The 24893-nt window shown below is 37.7% G+C and overlaps 2 protein-coding genes and 1 non-coding gene across 4 annotated transcripts; 1 reads left to right on the plus strand and 2 right to left on the minus strand.

Annotated features, from left to right (window-relative positions):
• The first annotated feature begins 3772 nt into the window (after window positions 1-3772).
• LOC141596898 (protein DCL, chloroplastic) lies at window positions 3773-13048 on the plus strand. 2 transcript variants are annotated; one of them, XM_074417173.1, is made up of 3 exons: window positions 3773-4282; window positions 5487-5601; window positions 12600-13048. In XM_074417173.1, exons 1-3 carry the CDS (start codon window positions 3912-3914, stop codon window positions 12774-12776), a joined length of 663 nt encoding a protein of 220 aa, XP_074273274.1. In that variant the 5' UTR covers window positions 3773-3911; the 3' UTR covers window positions 12777-13048. The 2 variants fall into 2 exon arrangements, 1 of the variants encoding a protein (XP_074273274.1); XR_012522629.1 differs by having other exon boundaries at window positions 3774-4282; window positions 5487-5943.
• Window positions 13049-13777: 729 nt separating this feature from the next.
• On the minus strand, window positions 13778-15330 carry LOC141596899 (anthocyanidin 3-O-glucoside 2'''-O-xylosyltransferase-like). The gene has a single exon (XM_074417175.1). The coding sequence runs from the start codon at window positions 15268-15270 to the stop codon at window positions 13951-13953; it is 1320 nt and encodes a 439-aa protein (XP_074273276.1). The 5' UTR covers window positions 15271-15330; the 3' UTR covers window positions 13778-13950.
• An 8921-nt stretch (window positions 15331-24251) lies between these two features.
• Window positions 24252-24358, minus strand: LOC141597884 (small nucleolar RNA R71). The gene has a single exon (XR_012523095.1). It is a non-coding gene; the product is annotated as a small nucleolar RNA R71 (small nucleolar RNA).
• Window positions 24359-24893: the final 535 nt, after the last annotated feature.

A 24893-nucleotide genomic window follows, 5' to 3' on the forward strand; every position in this document is an offset into this window, starting at 1 on the left:
GGAGTAGGTGGGATGATTACGATACGAGTTTTCGAAAGTACATACCAGTTATGCATAGATTGTTGTTTTGTTTACTGTTATTTTCTGCGAGTTTCGGTGTGGACAGATAGACGATTGTTTTGTTTATTGATGTTTCTTACCATTTTCAGGTAGGGAGTGAGGGTAGAGTATGATATGGAAGAGAGTTGCGTATGTTTCCATTGTTGTGATGGTATAATGATATCCTGTTGATGGGACACAGTTGCGAGCGGTTGTTGGAGTATTTGTGATGTTCTTTTAGAGGAGGCATTGGTTGACATAGTAGTGGCAAGTGATTTGTGGAACATGTGTTGTACTGATCTGGAAGCTGCAAAAGGTTCATAATTTTTACTGGGACAGTGAGTATAAGGTGTTGGAAATTAGTATCATGTTAAGTTGTGGATGAGTTTGTGGTAGTAAAAGAGAGAACTTGAGGATCTAGTGTGAGTGTGTGTAATAAGTGTGGATCGCGAGTTATGCTCTTGGAGATAGGTGCTTTGTATAGAGGAGTATGTCGTTTTATGGTAAGGTGGAAGAATTGGAGTATTGGTTATGCTAAGGATTTTGTGGTATAGGTTAGGTGGCGTGCCGAATGAATTGAGGTATGAGAATTGGTTAAGTAAGAGAGCCTTGTAAATAGGAATGGTTATAGGTGTTGAGGTTATAGGCGGTTATCTTTGACATGCGGTGGTGATGAGAATAATGAGAAGATATAGCTAAGGATCTAGTATTAGTGAGTTACGAGGACGTAACATTTATCTTAAGAGGAGTAGGATGCGGCAAAGAGAGTTCGATGGTTGTACATGTTGTAGTAGATTTGGAAGTTGGAGTCTTAATGGAGAATAAAGAATGGATTTGAATTGTGGTTGATATTGTTAAAAGGTCATGGCCGTGCTTGTAGTAGTGCGATGTTTAGGAATGGGAGAATACTTCGATAGTGTTGACAGTTGGATGGTGATGTTTATGAGTGTGAGTAAACTTCGAGGACGAAGTTCTTTTTAAGGGTGGTAGAATGTAACATTTAGTTTGATGTTTATGAGTGTCTTGATAATGGATTTTTCAAGTGGATAATATGTTAGTGAGACGAAGCTAGCGGCGTTGGTGGATGGTATTTGGAAGTGTATGGAGTTAGTGTCGACAGATTATAATGTGGTGGATACGATATCGTGAGCCATGTTGTGGAGGTAGGTTGTTTTGAGTCGGTATGAGTTGAGGTTTTGTTTTGAGTCTTTGTTACGTTGTTGCGTCATGGTCGAGTGGGTATGTTTGTTTTTGAGTATGGGTTGAACTTCAGAGACGAAGTTATTTTTAAGGAGGGAAGACTGTAATACTACGGTTTTCTATGTCTATGGGTACTCTATCGAGTGGAGCTTACTATGTCGAGTAAGTATGTTTGTCTTACGAAACAGTGTTCTGTTGAAGGGTACTCGATCGAGTAAGTTGGGAACTCGATCGAGTAAGTTGGTTTTGCGGGTTGTTTTAACCGGGATTTGTTAATAACGCGTGATTCATATTTAAAGAGTTCCGTCACTTTATTCATCACTTTTACTTTTTTCTAAAAACCTTTCAAAGAGAAAAGAAGTTACGTTGTCTCCGTTCTTCGCGTTATTATCAAATCCAAAGGCTAAGGTTGTCGGATCGTTGTGTTCTTTACGCCGTTGAATTCGTCGCGTCAAGGGTAAGATTCTTGTATAGTTTTTATATTGTTTTGTTGATTTTGTTTAAAACCCTAATTGGGTAGAATTGGGGGTTTTGGGAGTGTTATGTTGATTATATGGTAATTGTATGAATATGTGATTATAGGAGGAGGTTTCGTAGAGGAGCATTACTGATTAGCTGCTTGTGACGGTCTCGTGGTTGCTTATTCCAGGTAGGGTTTCCCTACTCGGTTATTTATTACATGACGTTGTTGATGGTTGTTTATTGTTGTTGGTTCATATCGTATTGGAATTGGTAATTGGTGATTGTTGTTGTATAATGTAGTTGGTTGTGATTGCTTGTCTGTGGTACTCGAGGTGCGGCATCGGCTGAGTGGAGTCACTTGCAGGAGTGGCGTCACGCCCTGATTCTCCCTCTGTGGAACCCGCCACAGAGGGGATGTGCACATTAAGGAAAATGGTTTATCGCTCGGATGAGATGAGCGGGTCTTAGGTGGGAACGGCTGCGGTCCCCCACTGACGGTGTGGAATACTTGTTGAGATGGGTATTCTGGCAGGACTACACACTTTAGTGAAAGTGTGTAGTCAAGTGTGTGGAGTTGTGACGGAGTTTGGGTAATGTGTGTGTTGTATCTTATATATTGTGTATCTTGTTTTGTGTAATCAGTAACTGACCCCGTTTAAATGTTTTAAAACTGTGGTGATCCATTCGGGGGTGGTGAGCAGTTTTCTAGCAGGTATGCTATGGATGCGCGCGGGATTAGCTAGGGATGGAGTTGCCACGAGTCTGATAGTAGTCTTCCGCTGTGTTATCATAATACTTTGTTACTTTAGTTTTAGTTTGGTTTTAGAAAGGTTGTACTTTACTTTACAGTTGGTGTTGTTATGTAATCACTTAAACTTATCTATTAAAATACGTTCTTTTATGGTCTATTTGATATATACATTGCCTCAGGTAACCGAGATGGTAGCACTTCCATGCATTAAGTGGTCTTAGTAAGGCACCTTGGTGTATGAGGGTGTTACAAGAAGGGCAAGTCATATGAGGAGAAAGGAAACGAGGTGGTTGAGGACACAAGGACATTAGAGAGAAAGTGAAGAGGGAAAGAGGAGGGACAATGGAGAGGGAGAGGAAGCAAGGAACGAGAAGGAGTAAGGAAGGTCAGTAGTAGGAGGACAAAAAAGAGGAGGATGAGGAGTAATAATAGGAAGATGGGAAACATGAGTAGAAATAAAATGTTGTCAGTGTTAGTTAATAGCTTGTTGCTCTGTAATATGGTTGCCAGTTTGTGTGTAATTCCAATAAAAAAGGCTAGGCGTCGCTGCACTATACCAAGGGAATGTCTAAATGTATTTATGGAATGGAGTTGTTTCTAATTATGTTACCCGTATGGTCGTATAAGAAGACCATCCTTATCTATGGAGTAGTTTTACCTTAATAATTATTGTATGTATTGCATCGCTCATAGTTCCGTTTTGTAGTAAAGCCGGCTATGTATTCTCTAAGGAGCGAGTTCTAGAATTATGTGTAGTTGGAGGTCAATTGTGTATGTTCACGGTGCTTCCCGGGTTAAGATATAATGCTAATGTTTTATGATTTATCTAAGACAACTTTATTTGGGTGGTGTGTGTTGATAAACCTACGTTTTGAATGAAAAGGCTTAGAAGTTTCTAAAAAGATCATGTTTAAGAATATATATGTATAGTTGAACAGAGTTTGGTATATGTGTGTACGTTATTTCGATCACAAGTTACAACATAATACTAATGTCTTATGTATTCCACGTAATTGTGTTCTATAACAATTATCCATCTAAGCAAAAGGTGGTGTTATATCCGCATATTCATGCTCTCAGCCACTCAGCAAAGTATAAAAACGAATGATTGTAATTTTGTTTGCAATCGATTTAATCATAAAAAAATATAACAAGAGTTTCATTGTGATCGACACTCAACATGTACAGACAACCGAAGCAACTAAAGATACAATAACATGCACAGAAAACGTAAACGATCAAAATATTTTGGAATACGTTGCGCGTAGCGCACGGTGCAACCAACTAATTATAAAAAAGTGGAATAATTATGTTATCTTTTGCGGATTTGGGCAGTGACTGGCGTCTCCCTAACCATTACCTTCATCCTCCAAAAAGAAAAAGAAACCCACCGAAATGAGGTGAGAATTGCTACACAAAACCCCCAAAATCATAAAGAAGATCGAAAGAACCCTAAGAAATGTCTTTAATTTGCAGCATAAATACAACTAATAGCGCTTCAAATTTGTGTGGAAAACTCATTTCATCATCATCACCTTCAACCTTATCTCTACCATCTTTTATTAATTTCCTTCAACCTTATCAACACCAGCAACAGCAACGCTCAATCTGCGCGGTTAAAACTGGGAGCCAAGAATCGCACGGACCGGATTTGCTGAGGAAACCCATCATTTCTCCGCTATCAACGGCTAAGAATAGTGTTGGAGAAGAAGATGTTGAAGAAGAAGATGGTAGGTCTGGAGAAGATAGATGGCTTGATTGGGAAGATCAGATTCTTGAGGATACTGTTCCTCTTGTTGGCTTTGTAAGGATGATTCTTCATTCTGGCAAGTAAGCAATTTAATTACGGACGGACTACTTGATTCTCATTTTTTAGAATTAACTTATCCACAGTTGAGGCAATGTCTTTCGGGTACTGAAGAGCAACTTAATGCGAAAATAATTTCGCTTTTTTTGAGTCGGGACTTGACCACTTGCTTAAGAGATGAGGGTTGTTTTGGTTGAGAATGTGGGTGAGCTTTTAGCTCATTATTAGAAGAACATTGTGACATACCTGATTACCACTAGGTGCTGTTGGTGGTGCTCATTAATGAATGTGCATTGCTTTGATCGTGTAATATAACTACTTTACAAGTATGTATACTACGGACGTACGGAGTAGTTTTTATAGCGTGCTATTCTTGACGTAGTTTCATCATGGGCCATCTGGGAACAAGCTCTATGAAGAGAAAAGAAAGGTGCTTAAATCGGACCCATTTACCCTGCCATTTAGGAGTGCCCTTGAGGCTTGAGGCACGGGGTAGTGTCGTCATTGTATCACATTATTCACGTGTTATAAAGAATGTGCAAATACACTAGCAAAAATTAGGAAATATATTCACACCTTGTCTTAATTGTTAAGTAAAAACATGCTGTGGACTAAGTAAGGTGGCTATGGCTTTGTAGTGAAATGAAATTCACCTATTTGCAGGAATTTCTACTGTATTGTGGAATATAAGGATAGTTACGTGCTGTTATACGGCTTGAACGTGTTTGCCACTCTTGTCGGTGACCATTTACTTTAATATATTTGTAGTGGAACAAGTTTGTATCTTTTATTCTTATGTAGTACTCCCTCCATCCCTTTCTATTGTCCGCTTTTCCCTCTTGGTGTATCCCAAATTAATTGCCCCCTTTTCCCTTCTGGTGTATCCCAAATAAATTGTCACATTTCTAAGTTTAGTAAAAAAAGAGCAAACATATCATCTGTAATGTGTTTGGAGACAATGTCCCTCCAAATCTTTCCTATGGTGGAGAAATTTTGATAAGGCTTGGAGGAGGGAAAATGGATCTCTCCATTTCCCTCCTACCCCATTTGTTTGTTATCCAAACAAGAGATTTTATATCCCTCCGCCCCCCTTAACCAAACGAGCCCTACCTAAGAGTAGCTTGCAGCATTGTTACATGTTAAAAAATATACAAGTATCTGTATGGTGAACTAAAGTGAACAAGTGGCGCATATGTCTGATTATCGGTGTTGTTTCTGTGAAATTAGATACCAAAGTGGTGACAGATTGAGTCCGGAGCATGAGACAACCATACTGGAGAGATTGCTTCCATATCATCCGGAGTGTGTGAAGAAAATTGGTTGTGGAATAGACTACATCACTGTAATCCTCGCTCTTTCTGTGTCGCCTATTCTACTTTCATGCTTTTCTTCCTTTTGCTACTCCTGTTAGTGGATTATCTTCCCCATTATGCTGATTTCTCCACGTCTGAGTTCATCTTGTATGATGGCTGCTTTACAAGGGCTAAATATTTCTTCTCTTTTTGGTATTTCAACTTATAATTAGGTGTGAATTGTGCTTGGGAAGTTTATATCTAACCCAGCATACTTTCATGCCAATAAAATCACTTCCATGACAGTCATCAAATGTCTCAAATTGATCATCACTGCTATGTCTAATAATATTCAACATTTTCCAAGTGGTCTTCCTACCTCCCCCAAAGAAGTAAGATTCTGTTAAATTTTATATATTGCAGCATTTAGAAGTTCCGGATATCTAATTACGGTCACTTGGAAAGTCATGTCATGTAGAAGTGGTCTCTTATATGATTTGGCCATGTGCCATTGATGCCCTACGATTATATGAAATAGTTGCTGATCTTTTTTCCAGATTTTTGCCCCATTGTTCAGTTCATTTAGTGCTCACCCAAGTTGCTGATCTTTTTCTTGGGTGTAAATATGCGTTTTGACAGTAAATACCAGTACAAGCGACAGAAGAACTCCCCAGATTAAAGCAAGGGGATAATTTACAATAACACAACAATAAGTATTCGTGGTTGATGGAAAAATGATACCAATAACAAAAAGTAGATACCAATAACAATAAGTATTTGTGGTGGGGGGGAAAGATATCCTATATGGACTGCCTAAGATGTATTTTTTTATGCAAGCTTTCTTTTCTGTGAGGAATATAGTCCCTAACACTAGGTTTCATGAATGGTAATAGGTCAAAGTCAAAATACTTAACAAATGGGTGCATCTTAAGTGTATTTGTAGCTTCGTAGTGTGGTTAATGGCCCAGAACAACTTATTCTATACATTTGAAATTCTATTCTGGTCATCAGAAGTTCGTAGAAGGAAGCAAACTTAAAAGAGTCACTTGTGAATTTTCTAATTCATATGTCAAGCATGTGATATGAAGGGAATCAAATTGATAGGGATGACTTCTTATATTTCTGTAATACTTTGTTTAACTATCTATCAAACGAATTTTCATTTCCTCCGCCATTATTAACTGTTATATTTAGTCAAACATCAAATGGAATGATTTGCAATGATCCGATTTGCTCTTATTCTGGATGTCTGAACTCAGAATCATATCATATTTTATATACATCTTATGCAAGCTTAAGTATTTGATCAACTGAAATCAAGGAGGGCTCTATTTTGCGGAATCTCAATAGACCATCTGGAGGACTCCATGTTCACTTATTTCACTTTATCTTGTGTAGAACTGTTTTAAACCATTTTGCTAAAAAAAAAAAAAAAAAATCAGAGTTACCTTATATATACAGAGTACCACTTTTTTTTGAAGATGACCTTGTTGGAATTTTGGCAGCGGAAGTATTGTGAGCCCGATATTCTCAACATGGATGATTTTATTTATATGTTGAATGTGTTTATATTACATGATATTTGGGGGAACGGTATTGGTGAGACCTATTAGCTCCATGTTTGAAGCCATGGCTACACACTTCTAAAAGAGGCAAGCCTTCCTATTTATACTACTACTAGGTTGGTGTTAGGCATCTCTAGATAATTCGAGTACATCAACAATCTAGATAATTCTACTTGGTTTCTTAAATAATGCTAGAACTTAATTAATCTACTACTCAAGATTTTTTTAGATTACTCTTCATTTCTAACACTTCCCCTTAATCTGAAAAATCTTGACCGTACTTGAAGCTTTGTGTGATAACATTTGCCCTTAAATTTTCAATTGTCTTGAATTCTTTGTTCTCGAATTTTATTTATATGCTCCTCGCTTATTTTTTTTTTTTTTTTTTTGGTGAAATGTGAATTAACATTAATAATCGTAAGCAATTACATCACCATACATGTCCTTTAGTCATCAATACAATCAGCCTAGCAAACCAAGTTGGTCTAATCAACTCTGACACTTAACCTTACTAAGCTCTAACTTTTGTAACCGCACCCTCAATACAAACTTAATATCATCTATCAGGACTCGAGGATGAGGCACATACAATTTCACTCTACATTTGTTTCTACTATCCCAAATTTTGTAAATCAGACCACTTATGGCAGCCATAACTACCTGCTTTTTCAACAAGGAATTACACCGCCATTTAAGAACCCACCTCTCCACATTACCATGCCAATGAATCATCAGCCATGACTGTAAGAGCTGAACACACTGCAGACTGTAGGAGCACTCAAAGAAAAGATGAGAGTGTGTCTCATCCTGCAATCCACAGAGAAAACACAACCCAGTAGTAGACACCCCAAACCTCAGAAGACGGTCTTGGGTAAGAAACCTGTGATGAATGTAAATCCAAGCACTGAAGTTAAACTTGGGCAAGCTAACTCTATTCCATACAAAAGGTATCTTGTCCTTCTTCTGGTGATCATCTAAGAGCAACTGATACACATGCTGTAGAGAGTATTTACCTCTTGCCAAGCACTAGTCAGAAACCCATCTTTCAATTTCTCCTTAACCTTGCAAATTTGCCGCCAGGTCCAACTAGAATTACTTGAAGGAAGATATTGCCACCACTTTATCTGCTTTATGTAAATATTATGGACCCATTTCACCCATAAACTGTCCTTCTTCTGTGCAATCCACCAAGAATACTTCCCCAGTACAGCTATGTTTCTTAAATGGCAGTTAATGATGCCCAACCCACCCTTGTCACAAGGTAAACAACATGTCTCCCAAGCTATAAGGGGAGCATGCTTGAACTCATCAGAACCTGCCCATAAGTAATTCCTACAAATAGATTCCACTTTCTGGATTACCCCCTTTGGTAGTAGGAATATGCGAGCCCAGTAGCTGTGCATTTGTGTCAAGACAGATTTGACTAGAACAAGCCTACCAGCATAACTAAGATGCTTAGTACCCCATCCTCTAATCTTAGCCACAATTTTATCCACCAGCGTACTACACTCAGCAACAGTCAGTCTTTTGTGGGATATAGTGATGCCCAGATACCTGAAGGGGAGTGTCCCTCTCTGGAAACCAGACATTCTACTAATCTGAGCAGCAACCTCAGTCCCCACACCATTCATATAGAGATCAGACTTGTCCTGGTTGACCTTCAAACCAGAAGCTTCAGAAAAAGTTAAAAAAGCTCTCATCAGGATTTTAACAGAGCATGTATCCCCTTTACAGAAAAAGAGTAGGTCATCAGCAAAAGCAAGATGACTAAGTTTAAGAGCCCTGCAAAGAGGATGAAACCTGAATTCATGTCTGGCTGTAACCACATCAAGGATCCTAGTCAAGTACTCTAAACAAATGGTAAAGAGCAAGGGGGACATATGATCCCCTTGCCTCAGACCACGCTTCCCTTTAAAATACCCAAAATTGGACCCATTCAAGGAGAGAGTAAAGGAAGTAGTAGTAACACATTGAAGTATCCACTTCACCATTTGAGCTGGGAACCTAAGAGCCACCAACACGACTCTTCCTACTATAAAGCCTCACAAGGTCTTGGCAAATGAGTATGTTATCCTCGCTTATTTTTATATGCTCCTCCCTTCTTTGCTTCCATTTGTTTGCTTGATTCAATTTTTTCTTGAACTTGATATACTTTGGATACTTGGTTGGACTTGTCTTGATTGTTTCCCTCCTCCCGTTGCTTGTACTTGTACTTGTGCTTGTAAACTTGTTTGAAGGTGGGATCTTTTGTCCCGATTTTTTTCAAGGGTCGATGCCCATGTTTTCTTGTTTATGTTTGTCGGGTCTATGCCCTTTGTTTTCGGGGTTTCATTGTTTCGCTCCATGATGCTTTGGGTTGACAATTAGTTTTTTTTTTTTTTTTTGCCACCCTTGTTTAATTTCGGGTTAGCCTCATGTGCTACCCTCCTCGGATTAGCTCTTTTGCTATCCGGACTTCGGGTTAACCTTTGTTTTGGTTACCCTCATCGGGTCAGTTTTTTTTTTTAACTGCCCGGATTTCGGGTTAGCATTTTTGTTTTTGTCACCCTATTGCTTTGAATGAAATGTTCCGACTCATGTCCATCAACAATTTCACTCGGGCGTTTTTGCCCATTTTTTATGTGTAGTAAGAGTTTTTTTTTCCTTTTTAAGGTAAAGTAGGAAGCAAATGTTTTTTTCATGATTTGAATTTTTTTTGGTGGAACGGAGGAGGTTGGATCAGTTTGTTAGTTTGATATAAAATCATCATCGCCCAGATTTGATAACCATGGGCTTTGATACCATGTTGGAATTTTGGCAGCGGAAGTATTGTGAGCCCGATATTCTCAACATGGATGATTTTATTTATATGTTGAATGTGTTTATATTACATGATATTTGGGGGAGACGGTATTGGTGAGACCTATTAGCTCCATGTTTGGAGCCAGGCTACACACTTCTAAAGGAGGCAAGCCTTCCTATTTATACTACTACTAGGTTGGTGTTAGGCATCTCTAGATAATTCGAGTACATCAACAATCTAGATAACTCTACTTGGTTTCTTAAATAATGCTAGAACTTAATTAATCTACTCTTCAAGATTTTTTTAGATTACTCTTCATTTCTAACAGACCTTTTGTATATTATGAGTAGCTCTTTTAATATTGTGAGTGACGCTCTTAGTGAGTGATTTCTCCTATCGATAGTGCCTATTTCAGCATTGACAGTGATGCTTATTAGTTTAGGAACATCTTCTATCTCATTAATGATCCTTTTTAGCTTTAAACACGATGTGGTTGCTATATAGTATTGCAAAAGCATTTTACAGAATACTGGTTACATTGGATTCCAGATTTCCAGAAGTAAAAAGAACTTCTCTTATAGCTAAGGGATAAATTTGTCCAAGTTGATAAGGATCCTTTTGAAAATTATTCTGCTTGTCACCATTCTTAAAGATTAATATCAGATCTGATGTTTAGCCAAGCAATTTTGATCTAAGTGCATCCACTTCAGAAAGAATCCATAGTTGAATTAAATTCTTCAAACATAAAGGAAAAGATCGTGACAAGGTAGTCTACTATTAGGTATCACTTGTCAGGGGAGTACATCTCTACGAACATTTTTCCCCACTATTTTCATCCATTATCAGTTTCAAACTATGTTACATGGACTCTTCACTTTAGGAACGTGTACCCGTCTTTAACACAACAGGACATGAATATTCGGTGTGGACTCCTTACCTGACCAATCTGACACTTCTCCTAGGAGAGCTAAACTAGTAAGGCTCGCACCACAAAAGTAGAGGAAGAGTGTTTATGTAATGATTTTAAGTCTTATTTGTCAAATTTCTTTCCATTATACTTAAAAACAAAAAATGAAATATTTCGAATTTAGAAGTGTATCTTTGCTTTGAATCCTCATTTTAGGACAGGTCCGTGTGTCTAAAAGTTTTAGTCATGCCGAGTTGACACTTGGATATGTACCCGTGTCCGACACTCGTATCGAAATCTGAGTTAGCGTAGGTTTCAAGTACAAAGCAATCTTTGTTATTGGAATGTGGGGTATTATTAATTTTAAACAGTTAAACTAGGAAAACAGCATGATAATGAATGGAAAACTATTATTGGAGACTTTAGTCTGCAGCTTCAGCTTCTTGTCTCAAAGTTTAAAACTCATGGCTTTAATGTCTTGAATCTAACATTTTATGTAGTTTGAAACGAGGTGAATGTGCGCTTTCAGAGCTGTAAGCATTAGTTATTATGAATGTGTGAGTGGATTTCTGATAAGATACAGAGATGCACGTATAAGGAAGTTAAATGAAATAGTAGGTTAAGTGGTCTAAGCATTCATGTCTAAAATTTTTAATGTTCTTCTCTCTTGGGTGAAAAGCTTCAATGCTCTTGTCTCATAATAAACATCGTAAAACTTTATGAAATAACCTTGAGAGGCTAGGAGCCTATAACAAATGTCTGATCCGCTTTTATTTCAGTGGTTCTCTAAGCATCTATATATTTATGTGAAAATTAATTCAGTAACTGCTGATTAATAAAATTATGTATGTCTGATGTTTAGTTTGTGTATCTTTAGTTGGTTTTGTATCGACAACCATGACTTATACTGTCACTGGTTTTTGTGTCCAAAGTAATCAAAGGAATAAAAAAAAAAAGCACATACAGTTGCATTGTCTAATTTTGGACAGATAGCCGTATCACAACTTTGCTTTATTATCATTCTACTGTTTTCCTCCACTTTTCTCTACCCCTTTACGAAAGCTTTTAACAAATCTTAGTGTTTATGGTAGTGGTTTTAGTTTTCATGATAAAGTACTTGACTATATCTGTAAATGTGGCGACCTTGTCGTTTCATGAATCAGAAATTTCAAAACGTTATGAATCTTCATTGTATTGTTAGGAGTTGTTCATCAGCGGGCAAATTGTTCAACTTCGTTAGCTTTGCCTTTAATGTCAGCAACCATCTAACAGTCTCTGACCACATTTTTGTCTTACCCTTCTATGCTATTGACACACTTGACACTTTATTTATTTTGACTTCTGTTCATCATGTTTCCTTTTTTTTTAAACATTGTGTTGCTAATTGCTATGCATTTATGGTTTCAAACACCAATTCATGTTACGACTCCTATAGCATTTCGGACGAAGACTTTGCTGCTGATGTGTTTTGCCTATTGCATCTGTTCGTTCTTGGTTTTTAATCAAGTAAATGTATCAGTTGGTTGGATATGATAAGTTATCATTAATTATAAGCATAATGAAATTTACTAGATATTGTAGTGGCAGGGCAAGAATTGGAAGTTATTGGGGGTCTGAGACATAGATTGAAATTCTTTGAAATTGTAACTGAAGTATACGTATTTATGGTGCTTAGGGATCGCTCTGCCGTTAGAGATCTTAATTATTGCCTTGTTTCATTACAAAGTTCAGATGTAATTAATTATAAACAATTGGCTTCTCTTGAATGTTTATTTCAATGGTTTTGGGTGGCAGATTGGTTATCATCCTCAGTTTGAAGAATCTCGATGCCTGTTCATAGTGCGGAAGGATGGAGAGCTGGAAGACTTTTCATATTGGAAATGCATAAAGGGACTGATTAGGAAAACTTACCCACAATATGCCGACAGTTTCATCCTCAAGCACTTCCGTCGACGAAGACGTTACGAGTAAAGTTGATGCTTGAACCTGCCTGTTAAACCTTGCTGTCATTAGCTTACTTTCACATTCTTTTGGTTTATATTATGTATACTTTTCTGCTGATAGAAGTTGATGAGAGCTGGGTAAGTAAAGTTATCTTGAAGTGTAACTTGTAACGAAAAATTATTAAAAAAACAGGCGAAATGTGGATTTAGTGGTTGGAAGTGTTGTGTCTTTGTTAAGTTAAGAATTTTGAAATGTGCAATCTGAAGCTTTTATGTTGAGCAAGGAAACTTTGTATTTTTCATTTAGTGTTCCATCAGCAACAAATTTAGTACTCCATATTATTTGAACCTCTTTTATTATTGTTTTGGGAATTCGGTGGGAATTTGTAACTGATATTTTCGGCTTATTGTGTAAATAAATCTCTTGGGCTTATTGTGTAAATTCGAGTATACATGAGTGCACATCTTATTTTTCTAGGACCAACTTTTAATTTTGTTCTCTGATTACAACAGATCTGGAGAATTTTGTTCATTGATGCTGAAGGGGTGTGAACCATAGTACTACACCACTTATATAACCCCTTAGCAGCTAGTTTAACTGCCAATCTGCTATTGCTGAATTTTGTTTATTTCGATGCACACAAACTGAAATCCAGAGTGGAAGGTAGGGCAGTTACTGCCTACCAGGCAGGGGTCGTAGTTGTGGTCGGAGGAGTTGTTTTTCCACTGGTTCTCAATTTACACTACCAAAAAATGTCCTTAAATAGATCTTTGCCTTGCTTATGTGGTCCACTAGGTACTGTTCTTCCTGAAAAATAATTCTACTTATTTGTTTTTTTTTTTGGTCTCATAATTCTACTTATTTGTAAGGATCCGCTCTCATCTCATTATGGAATTATTTCTCAATTGTCGCGTCGTGGTTCGATGATGGTGAATTTGTTCTCAATTGTCGCATTGTGGTTCGAAGTTGTGTTATTTAGGCCTGCATCAGCATATTGTACAAGTAATTTGCAAAAAACCAATGCTTACTTCACATTCCAACATTAAGAATTGATAAATTTTTCAGGAAATAACAAACAAACAAACAAAGATGACTACATAGTTGTTCAGCCATCTTTCAAGGCTTGAATGTAGAGACAAGATTATGATTATTATTATTCCTTACTCCCCCAAGTAGAATACTCGAATAAAACGATGACGTTTTAGTGTCCAATAAGGTCTTGCAAATCTTTGATGAAACTGTCAATATACCCATCTGCAAATGCTTCACTTGTCAACATTTCTCTCCACTTTGCATGATTTTTCTTCACTTCACTTCCAATCTCACTGTCTTCATTCATCACGCTTTTCACAGCTTCGCTCCAAACCTCCTTTGAAACCCCCCCGTCTTCTTTCCTCTCCACCTTAACACCCACCTTCAGCTTTCCCGCCATCAACTCCGCGTTCAGGGCTTGATCAGGTATTTGGGGAAATAACACTAGCTGAGTGTCACTCACTAACGCCTCCCACATTGACGATGATCCACAATGACACACGAAGCACCCAACTGAAGGGTGCGCCAGTATCTGGGTTTGCTGCACCCACCCTCCATACCCCATTCCTCGGTCTTTAACCCGTTCAACGAATCCTTCTGGCAGTACCTCCTCCAGGGTTGCGAATCCTACCGGCGGCTTCACAGCCAGTAGGAAGGGCAACCCTGTCATTTCAAGCCCCAAAGCCAGTTCCTGGATTTGGGGCTTGTCCAGCACGTGCTGGCTCCCTAAACAGCAAAAGATGACGGACTCCTTCTTGAACTTTCCGAGCCACTTGACCCAACGAAGGTCAAGTGGATCGGTGGATTCAGGCAGGGTGATACCGCTAAGCAAAACAGGCTTCTTAAACCGTGCTGCTATGCGGTCGCAATATTCCCCTTCAACCTCCCTACAGGTACGGATGCTGATTGCATCTGCTGTCCCGAGTGCGATCAGTGATCGTTGGAGAATAGTAATGTTTTCTCCGAAATTCGTCGTTGAGGCATCAGCTGGCATCGTCCACGACGGCAGTATATGTGTATCCTTGTCACTATTATTATACCAGTCCCGGACAAGGTCGACAGATATGGCGCACACAATGTTATACGACACCGACACAATATTAAGCTTAGCAGCAACAGCAGGTACCCAATGAGCCATATCAAATAAAATAAGATCAGGCTTTGGATTTTGAGTTTCGAGAATGGACTCGACATCAGGCCGAGTCCTGTCCATGGCGATGGAGAGGTCGCCATGCTGGTTAAGCGGGATATCCGCTGTGGTCTGGGCCCCTAGAGGGAGGGAGTCGACTTGTGGAACAGTGATGGGGAGGAGAGTAATAAGAGAAGGGTGCTGATTCTGAGAGTCAAGTTGAAGTTTAGCTTTGTTAGGGATTAGAAAGGTGATTTTGTGACCTTTATCAGCAAGTTTGTTAGCTAAATGAAGGTATGGGATGAAATGACCAAATGCAAGCCATGGGAACATTACTATGTTCAACTCTTTACGTGCCATAATGTTTGATGTTTGTTTTTTTGTTTGGTTCAAATGTGTTGATTTTTATGAACTTTGTGTATTCACTAGTTGGAGTTTAAATAAAGAAGTTTGCCACGAGCACCACGAGGAACACGAAGGACGATTAAGAGATCTAATTGGCCCGACTGAGCCTCACACGTGCTGATATGCTCACTGTAAGAGTGTTGGTGCTGTCGTGAACTTTTGGTCACATTGAGTCTGATATCCTGTCACGAAATCATTTCAACCAAAAGTTTTAATTAATGGTTTAAAATTCATGATCGGTTTTTATATTCTAACAGGTGCTACAGGTGGCCATCGGCTCAATCGGATCGGGTCTCGGGACTGCTGGGTCAAGTCATATCGAGTTCGAGTCATAGCAGGTCGTGACTACATTGTCGGGTTTAGGTCACTTATGGGCCGGGTTAGTCGAGTCAATTCATAACTCAAGTTTGGGTCGGTTCGGGTCGGGTCATTCATATAGACTAGTCGGGTTTGGGTCGGGTCATCGACGGGTCGTACGATTAACGGGTTTGTTATTGGAGTCAGGACACTGTCCGGTCGATTCGGGTCATTTTGGATTTTAGATAGGTTTTACCTGGTTTGGCTCCTCAATTTATTATCGAGTCAATTTTTTTCCGATTATTTAACTAGTTGTAGTTGATAAGGGGATAAAGGCGATGACGTACATTTGATGACATGGCAACCTGAATAATGTTTTAAAAGATGATGCAACAGTTTTACAATGTACTAAAGACGATTTTGTCTCATTATATGAGATTCTAACGCGTTATTGGTAGACCTGGCAAACGGGTCAACCGGGTCGGGTTCGGGTCGGGTCATTTCGGGTTCGGGTCAACTAGTATCAAGTTATCTGTGAATAATAATCAGTCTGCAACAATAAAAATTTGGCTCAGGTCAACTAGTATCAAGTTTTATTTGTGGATAATAATCAGTTTGTAACACCCAAAGTTATTGAGAGTAAAGTTGTCCCACATCGGGAAATTAAGGAGCTTGTGATATGTTTATAAAGGATTCTACCTACCACTTAGTAACAAGGCCTTGTGCTTTTGGTTTTAAGTGAGGACAAAACGGGCTTAAATATGAACATCTCATCTTTTAGGTGGGGGTGTGTTACGACGGTGGTGAGTCAGGTTGTTTTAATCCTCCTATATACTAAGAGAATAAAAATTCTCAAATCTTTTCCCTCCAAAAGGAATTTCGCTAAATAAGGAAACGTACAAGTCTTTCTTTCATTACTTTTTTTTTTCTTTTATATAATCTTTAATCATTATATACTCTTTTCTAAACTCAATTGTACTCATTTAATTAAAAATAAAACAAAACTGATATAAATCTAAAAATTATAAATTCCTAAATATTTTATTAGTGTTATTATTATATATTAGAGAATGACTTAACACATAATTACCATGTATTAAAAAACTATAAAAATATTATTAGTTTCATAAAATAAAATTCAATAAAATTATTTGATAAAATGTAAAAATTGAAATCACTAATTTTGTGGCAAGAAAAATATAATACACATTTCATGACTTCACTCAAATCCCTTGATTAATTTTCAAGTTTTTTTTTTTTCTCATCTCCCTTAACTAAAAGAATAAGTCTTACTTGAAGTTTTCCCGCTCAATTATTTTAGTAAGGAGTTAGGCTCTATTAATTGTCAATTTGTCACTATTCTAAAGTTGAGTCTCACATCTGATTTATATGGTCTTAATATTATACTTCCTCCGTTTTTATATGATCTACCCATTTGTTGAATATATGAGTGTAGTATTTTAATAAAATGGGTAGATCATATGAGAACGGAGGAAGTATCATGTATTAGTCTACATATGAAACATGATTGCAATACAACAAATCGCTACTTCGTAATTAATAACATTTTGTATAGGCCGTTTTGTAATAATATATTTAATTTAAATTTTATAAATATGAAAATTCATATTCCGCTAAATGTTTTACCTAATTTTAGTTGGCATTGTTTATGAAGATATTCACCGAGAGTTTTAGCTTCTAATACTACATACAAACTTACGAACAAATAAATATTCTTCCATTTTAATTTAATATCTCTTATCCATAGTCTTTAAATATTTAAATTCGCTTTAAATTTATCATCTTTATTTGCTAAGCTCTCTAACATCCCGATCTAAAAAAACCGTGCATTTATGCACGGGATTTACACTAGTTGGTAGATTAACGATGTTAGGAAGTGATTAAATGTGGTATTTAGTACCGAGGATTGTTAATAAGCCGTCTTTGAAAAAACAAATACTTTTGTCGACTATTTGTTTGTTTCGGTAAATAACTGTATTCCAATCACATTAAAAAGTATTTTGAAAATATTACATTCAAATTTTTAGTACTAAAATTAAACATATTGTTTTCACCTTTTAATTATCCAGATATGACATATTTGAGTTTCAAAAAATCGAAATTTTAATTTTCAAAATTGGCGCCAATTAGAGAATTGAATTTCGATCATTGACAGTCACTAAGTCGAAAATTGAATATTCATCTTGACACCATGTCGAAATTGAAAAATCGTTTTTGCGCCAAGTCTAATTCTCAAATATTTTATTTTGACGCCAAGTTTGAAATTCAAATTTAATGTTAGTTTTTATTTACTATTTTTTTTAAGGAATTACGTTTTTCACATACAGATTTTACTCTTTCACATACACTTTTTCATTAATTTTTTCATTAATTTTCCATATCCTACCCTTTTCCTAAACTAGACAAATTAAAGTCTATATATTTTTTTCCCTAAAATCGAATCTAATTGTTCTAAAAACTCGAATAATGGACTATAATTCTCAAGTTAGTGAAGTAATTTTGTTGTTTAGCGATTATTAATACGGAGTATATTTTGTCAAATTTATTAGGGCTTCTTAATTGTTAATTAGTGAAATTAATTGTTTATCAATTGTGAACAATCAAGGGACGATGCTTCTGGTTAGGTGGTGGATAGTGGTTAAATTAGCAGTGCGCGGTGGTTAGGGGGTGGTTCTTGATTAGGGTGGTGGTTGTGTTAGGTTTGTTATGCTTACTTGTTTGGGCTGGGGACTGTGCTCGGAGTAGGGGAGGTGTTTGTACATGTGGGTGATGGTGGTCGGAGCAGGGTGAAGGGGATGGGCAGTGAGGGAGGTATGGTGGTTGAGGAGGTCGGAGCAGGGGAAGTAGAGTGCGTGAGAGGGAAGTGAAGGAGACGGAGCAGCGCAAGCGGGTTAGTCGTGTGTTTCTGTGGGCGTGGAGGCGACGATGGTCAGGTGGTCGAGTGTTGTTGGTCAAGTGGTGGTGGTTCTGGAGGCTGAGACGTTAATGTTGTCTTTTTTTTTTTAATATAAAAATACTCCCTTCGATTCACACCAAATGTAACACTTACCTAAAACAGACGATCCACAACAAAGGTAACATACCATATTTGACCTACAACATTACCAAATTGTCCTCATACCCATTTCATATTTACACAAAATGCCATTATATACCTCACATACCATTCCACATATCATCCCACAATTACATGACCCACCTATTTTTCCCTCTTTACCCTTACTTTTTCCACCTTTTCTTAAATACTCGATTTCCCCCAATGTTACCTTTGGTGTGGATTGGAGGAAGTATTACATATTTAGGTTGCTCTAATCTAACAAATAATAATTAGTTTGTGCCGCGATTAGATTGACCGGAGTTGGTGAACGGAGTAGGCCGTGGGCGGTGTTAAGTGACTTGGTCGGGAATGGATGAAGGAAGGGAGAAAAAGTCAATTAGGTGAGGGATTGGAAAAATGATAAGGGTAAAATTGTAGGAGTATGTGTAAAAGTAAAATCCGTATGTGAAAAAGCACGACCCTTTTTTTATTGTCCATTTTTGCGCGCGATTTCATGAATAACGTTTCATTTGCTTATAATTTAGATATTTTTGAAATTATTTTAGAAAAGTCCCATAGTATTAAAATTATTTTTAAAGTAATTTATAAAAAGTCGAAAAAAATAAAAAAAGTCGTTCAAGTGGTAAAAAAAAAGAGGTAGATAAATGACGGATAACATTTTTTAAAATTTTATTCTTATTAATTATTTAAATGTTGTTTTATTTCGAGTCACTTTCGTTTCGGGTCAGTTTTCGGATTTGTTTTTAGGTTAACTTCGGGTTATCATTCGGGTCTGTTCAACAGCAGGGTCGGGCCGGTACATGAATCAGGTTGACTCGGGTGATGGTAATCTCGGGTCGGGTTCGGTTTTGAGTCAACCTTAGTCGGATTATGACGTGTTACGGGTCATCCTTAGGCTGGGTTGGGTTGGTTTCAGGTCGCAATGTTTTTGGGTCCTATCAGGTCGAGTTTTCTCGGGACAGCTCGGGTCAGACTTGTCAGCTCAAGTTGGTGCCTTGGTCGTGTATAAGTCATACACAATTTCTTATTTAATATGACTATATCTGTAGTAAGCTTAAGAAGAGTCAATTAGTTAGAAAAATACAAGAGTAAAATGTATAGGGAACAACAACAACTTTGTCTTATATACACAAGTGGGATGATACTTGCCTCGTTTTAATATTAAGACGTAGGGAGACAAACCGTAAGTCATAAGAGTATGCTTCACACACAGTTCACCGTTTAAGTAGTTTTAGTGCCTGGCCCCGCCCGACTACATCTATTTAACTTTTTAAATTTATTTCTATGAAATAGAATTGCGTAAACTTACCTAACTCATACATTTATCATTTATAATATTTTTATAATACGTCTTCAGATTAATATGAGACGTCAAATTTACCAACAATTATGACACCTTTGGCTGTTAATATAATTACTTTCACGACATCTCTTGTCAATAATACATCATTAACCACTCATCCGTTTACCATTGTTTCTTTGACTAATAACGCCATTTTTACGACTCCACACGTGGTCAACCTCGACGACACTCAAATCACACGTGCTACGTGCTCAACCGCCCCTCGATACTCAAATCACACGGGCTGCGTGTTCGACAGGTATAACCCAGACCATTAATGTAAACACCCTCCTCGTGGTTGTGAAGACCACAAGGAGCGGTCCCAGGCAGAGCCAATCTCCCAATTGACTCCTCACAACAATCGTCAATGACATTATTTCTCACAACAATCTTTAATAACATCATTTCCCACAACAATAATAATCTCATCAATATAACCAACATTATCACACAAACACAGTAAAATTTGAGTAGGGAAACCCTATTTTAGCAATAATCTGATTTAGGACAACAAGCAATCAAAATCGCTCCTCTACGAAATCATCACCTATATACAATAATTATGAACACACACTATAAATCCCATATGATAATCTATACAATGATAATTTCCCCCACTCCCAATACTAGGGTTAGACTTGATGATAGACAACATAAACTAGAGACTTACGTAATTCGAAAGACGGGATAATGAATGAAACCCTAGATTGATAAGTGCAACGATCTTCTCAAAAAATGTTTAATAAAGAGTTTAGCGGATGTTTAGAGAGTGATTAGGGTGAAAATGATGATTTAGAAATGTTTTAAACATAAACATAACCTCCTCTCTTAAGCACGAAATAACTGAATCGTCGAAATATTCAGATAGGCTTACTCGTTCGAGTAACTCAGACCTACTCGATCGAGTGTCACATCAACTCGTCCAAGTAACTAGACTTGGCAAAATTGACCCGACTCGATAAGGTTGACCGAGACCCGAAAATGACTTAAAATGTATGACCCGATCAACCCGACCCGATTGACCTAAAATCACTCGAAATGACTTAATTATGGCAAAATCATAACCCAAAATGACCCCATCCAAAGTGAACCGCCCCAAAAATGACCCGGCCCGAAGTAACCAACCTGAATGACCCATTTGCGAGGTCAACTTACTCAACCAAGTACCTCACAGTACTCGACCGAGTGAATGTCCTATAATACGGAGTATTATAGTGCCTGCTACAAATCACAGGTAACACCTCATATCTCATCATCATGCGGTGCCTGCTACAAATCATAGGTAACACCCGCCACCCTACAATGCTTGCCACAAATAACAGGTAATACCCACTACCTCGCCGTGCATGCTACAAATCACAGGTATTAACACCCGCGAACCCAGAACATTAATGTGCACATCCTTCCCGTGGGTGAGAAAGCCACAAGAAGCGGTCACGGGCGGAGCCAATCTCCCAATTGACTTCTAAACGACTAATCAACAATCAATCAACACAATCAATATCGATAACAATCAATATGACAATACATCATAACAAAAACAATGCAAGAATAACATATTTACTAATAGCTGAGTAGGGAAATCCTACCTTAGCGATAAATCAACAACTGACGCAAATATTCAATATTCGTCCTCTAAGAACGATCACTTACAAATAACAATCATATACAATCACTATTGAGTATTGACTCCATCAATAACCATATGATAACATTTTCCCAATTGCCAAACTTAGGGTTTAGTCTCAATCGAAAACTGATAAAGTAAGATAGATTTAAAACTTACGCAACGAAATTGCTATAGCGATGACGAACAAAAACCTAATCAACAACCGCGACAAAACTTTCACAAGGGATTTTAGAAAGGATCAGAAATAATTAGAGAGTGATTAGAAATGTTTAGGGTTCTAAAATGAGGGTTAAAAACTGATGTGGTTCATTTTAGCGTACGTTTAACTCCATTTCAAATCCCGTTTCACATGCTTACTTGCACTTATTAGGGTCATTTCGGCGTCTTTAGCTACTTATTTTTTTTTCTATAAGATTGTAGCCCATTTGTAGGAAAGGAAGCAAAATGAGCGGAAATCATGCATAAATGGAGCAATTAGGAGCTTAATTGACGGTACTAATGACCAAGCATGAAGAGGAGACGGAAACCAAAGACTCGTAGCAAGGTTTAAGGCAATTGGAGCCATCTGCCACCACCTAGGGCCATCCCCCACGGGTTTTGGGGCAACTATTGAAGAAGGAGACATTCACAGCACCAACCCGGGCGAGCCAGACCACAACCCGGGCGAGCAAGCACCCAAACCGGGTGAGCCAATTGCCAACCTGGGCGGGTCCCCAGGCGGACCTGAACCTTTCTACACCCAAGTCGGGCGAGCTCATAGCCAGGTCGGAGCACTGACCTTTTCGCCATCGGATTAGAGTATAATGACTTAGTTAGCCCTTATAATCTCTTATTAGTATAAATAATCCTCATTCCCATTAGGGTTGATATACATCATTAGAGGGATAATTAGGAACAACTACTTTAATTAGAACTTCAATTACATTCAATTAGCGTAATTGTTCTTCAATCTTTCCACATTTAGTTTTAGATCTAGTCTTGCAATTGAAGAATTCTGGGGTTGTATTCGAAGAAGGTGACAATTTTTCATTAATTAAAGGGTTTCTTCTATTTTATTCTTCATCATTATTATTCATCTCCTTAAGTTTGGTATAATTCGTTAATCTCTACTTTATTTCTTGTTAATCTTTGTTAGTTACTTACTTTGATCATCATGTTTTCTATTGCTATGATACTTGACAATACTATTTGCATGCTTACCATGATAGTGAGTGAGTAGTCTTCTAGGTAGGGTTAATGGGGGATTAGGGGAATCATTAAAGGGTATATCCATACTTCATGAGTTAATTTGGTTGTTAAATTGTTGTTTTAAGTTCTAACCTAGTGCACATGTTATGTTTGATGAAATGCTTGATTGACAACCTTGGATGATTCTCTACCTATTCAACAATACATGTAAGATCGAAAGTCTCGGGGATTGTTAGACAATGCACTAAGTTAGTAGGAAGAACCGTTGTATGCCAGAAGCTAACCTGACTCGACCTATGGACCGCAGAACCAAAAGTTTAGGCCCTACTCTACCATGACCTTGACCAAACAAAACTCATACCCATTGGATTTACCATTTGATCTGCCCTATGATCCCATAACACCTAATTTTAATTACTTGCTCTAGTTTTCATTAGTTTACATCTCATTGTTTTTAGTTCTAGTTGTTCTACTGACTACTCATCATATTAATCAATTATAACACCCTTGACACTATTACAAGCACCATGATAACAATTGCAATTCGATTTAAAGTTAACTGTCCTTTGGGTTCAAACTCTACTTACTACTTTCTAAATTGTATGTCAAGTTATAAATTTGTTTGGTGGATTTAAACGACGAGTCCCATCAAAATGCCGCCGTTACCGGGGACGGTGTAAATTGAATTGAATTGTATTGTTTCATTTGTTCTTTTAGTAGTAACTTTGTTTGTTTTGACCGTAGGGAACCTAGTTCCTTAAGGTGTTAATCTTTTATCTAGTGTTGTTTATTGCATGCATAGAAGATGAAATCATGGTAACCCATTACCAATTGATCCGGAAATTAAAAGAACGTTGAGAAACATAAGAAAAGGTTATAGAATCATTGAAAGGGGATCTACTTCAACCATAGAGGGATCAAGTTCTTTAAGTGATAGAGGTCTAGTTGACATTGGGATTGAATTTGTTAATCCATTTGCAAGGGAACCACAAACCAACCCTCAAACAAACCCACAAAATCAACTAAGCATGCCAAAATTCTCATCGCACTCCGTACCAATCGAAGATTGTATACCCAATGGTACTCCTACATCCACACACTTAACGGGAAACTTCATAGCATAATCCGCTTTCATACAATTGGTTGAAAGAAGCCAATTTGGAGGGATGCCAAGTAAGGATCCAAACGTTCACATGGAGACCTTTTGTGATTATTGTGAAGCAATCTCTCAAATGAGTGTGGCTCAAGATCAAATACGATGGGTGCTCTTTCCATTTTCATTGATTGGCGTCGCAAAGCAATGGTTTAAGAGTTTGGACAAAACTACTCTTGGCATTGATTCATGGAAAAAGCTTGCCTTAGCATTCTACAATAAATTTTACCCACCGGAGAAGACTAATATGCTTAGAGCTCAAATCACGGGATTCAAGCAAAGAGATGAAGAATCACTATATGAAGCTTGGGAGCGTTCTAAGCCCATTTGCCGGTCTTGTCCTTATCATGGTCTTAGTGAATGGTTTCTAGTTCAACAATTTTGGAATGGACTTTATAAAAACTCAAGGAATGTCTTGAACATGGGGTCAAATGGTATGTTCACCGAAATTGATGACAACCAAACATGGGAAAAAATCGAGGAGATGGCGACTCATAGCTCTCAATATAGTAGACCTCAAAAAGCTAGTAGAGGAGGCCGACATGAGGTGGATTCTAGCACTCAACTTAGTGCCGACTTTGGCCTTCAACTAAGTTCTCATATGGATACCATGAACTTGAAGTTCAAGGAAGCCATAGATCAAGTGAAGAAGGCTTCAAATCCACCAAAACAACAATCAGTTCATCAAGTTAATGCCATGACAATGACACCATCTATTCTAAGTGCAATTTGTGAAGGTTGCGGAATTTTGGGACATGATCAACAAGAATATAGAGGGAAGAATGAAAAAGTGAATGCTTTTGAAGCATATAAGAGTGGTACCCCATACTCAAACTTTTACAACGAAAACACCAAGTACCATCCAAATCTCTCATATAAAAGTCCAAAT

The sequence above is a fragment of the Silene latifolia genome, chromosome 8 (genome assembly GCF_048544455.1).
Source record: "Silene latifolia isolate original U9 population chromosome 8, ASM4854445v1, whole genome shotgun sequence".
Classification (NCBI taxonomy): Eukaryota; Viridiplantae; Streptophyta; class Magnoliopsida; order Caryophyllales; family Caryophyllaceae; genus Silene; species Silene latifolia.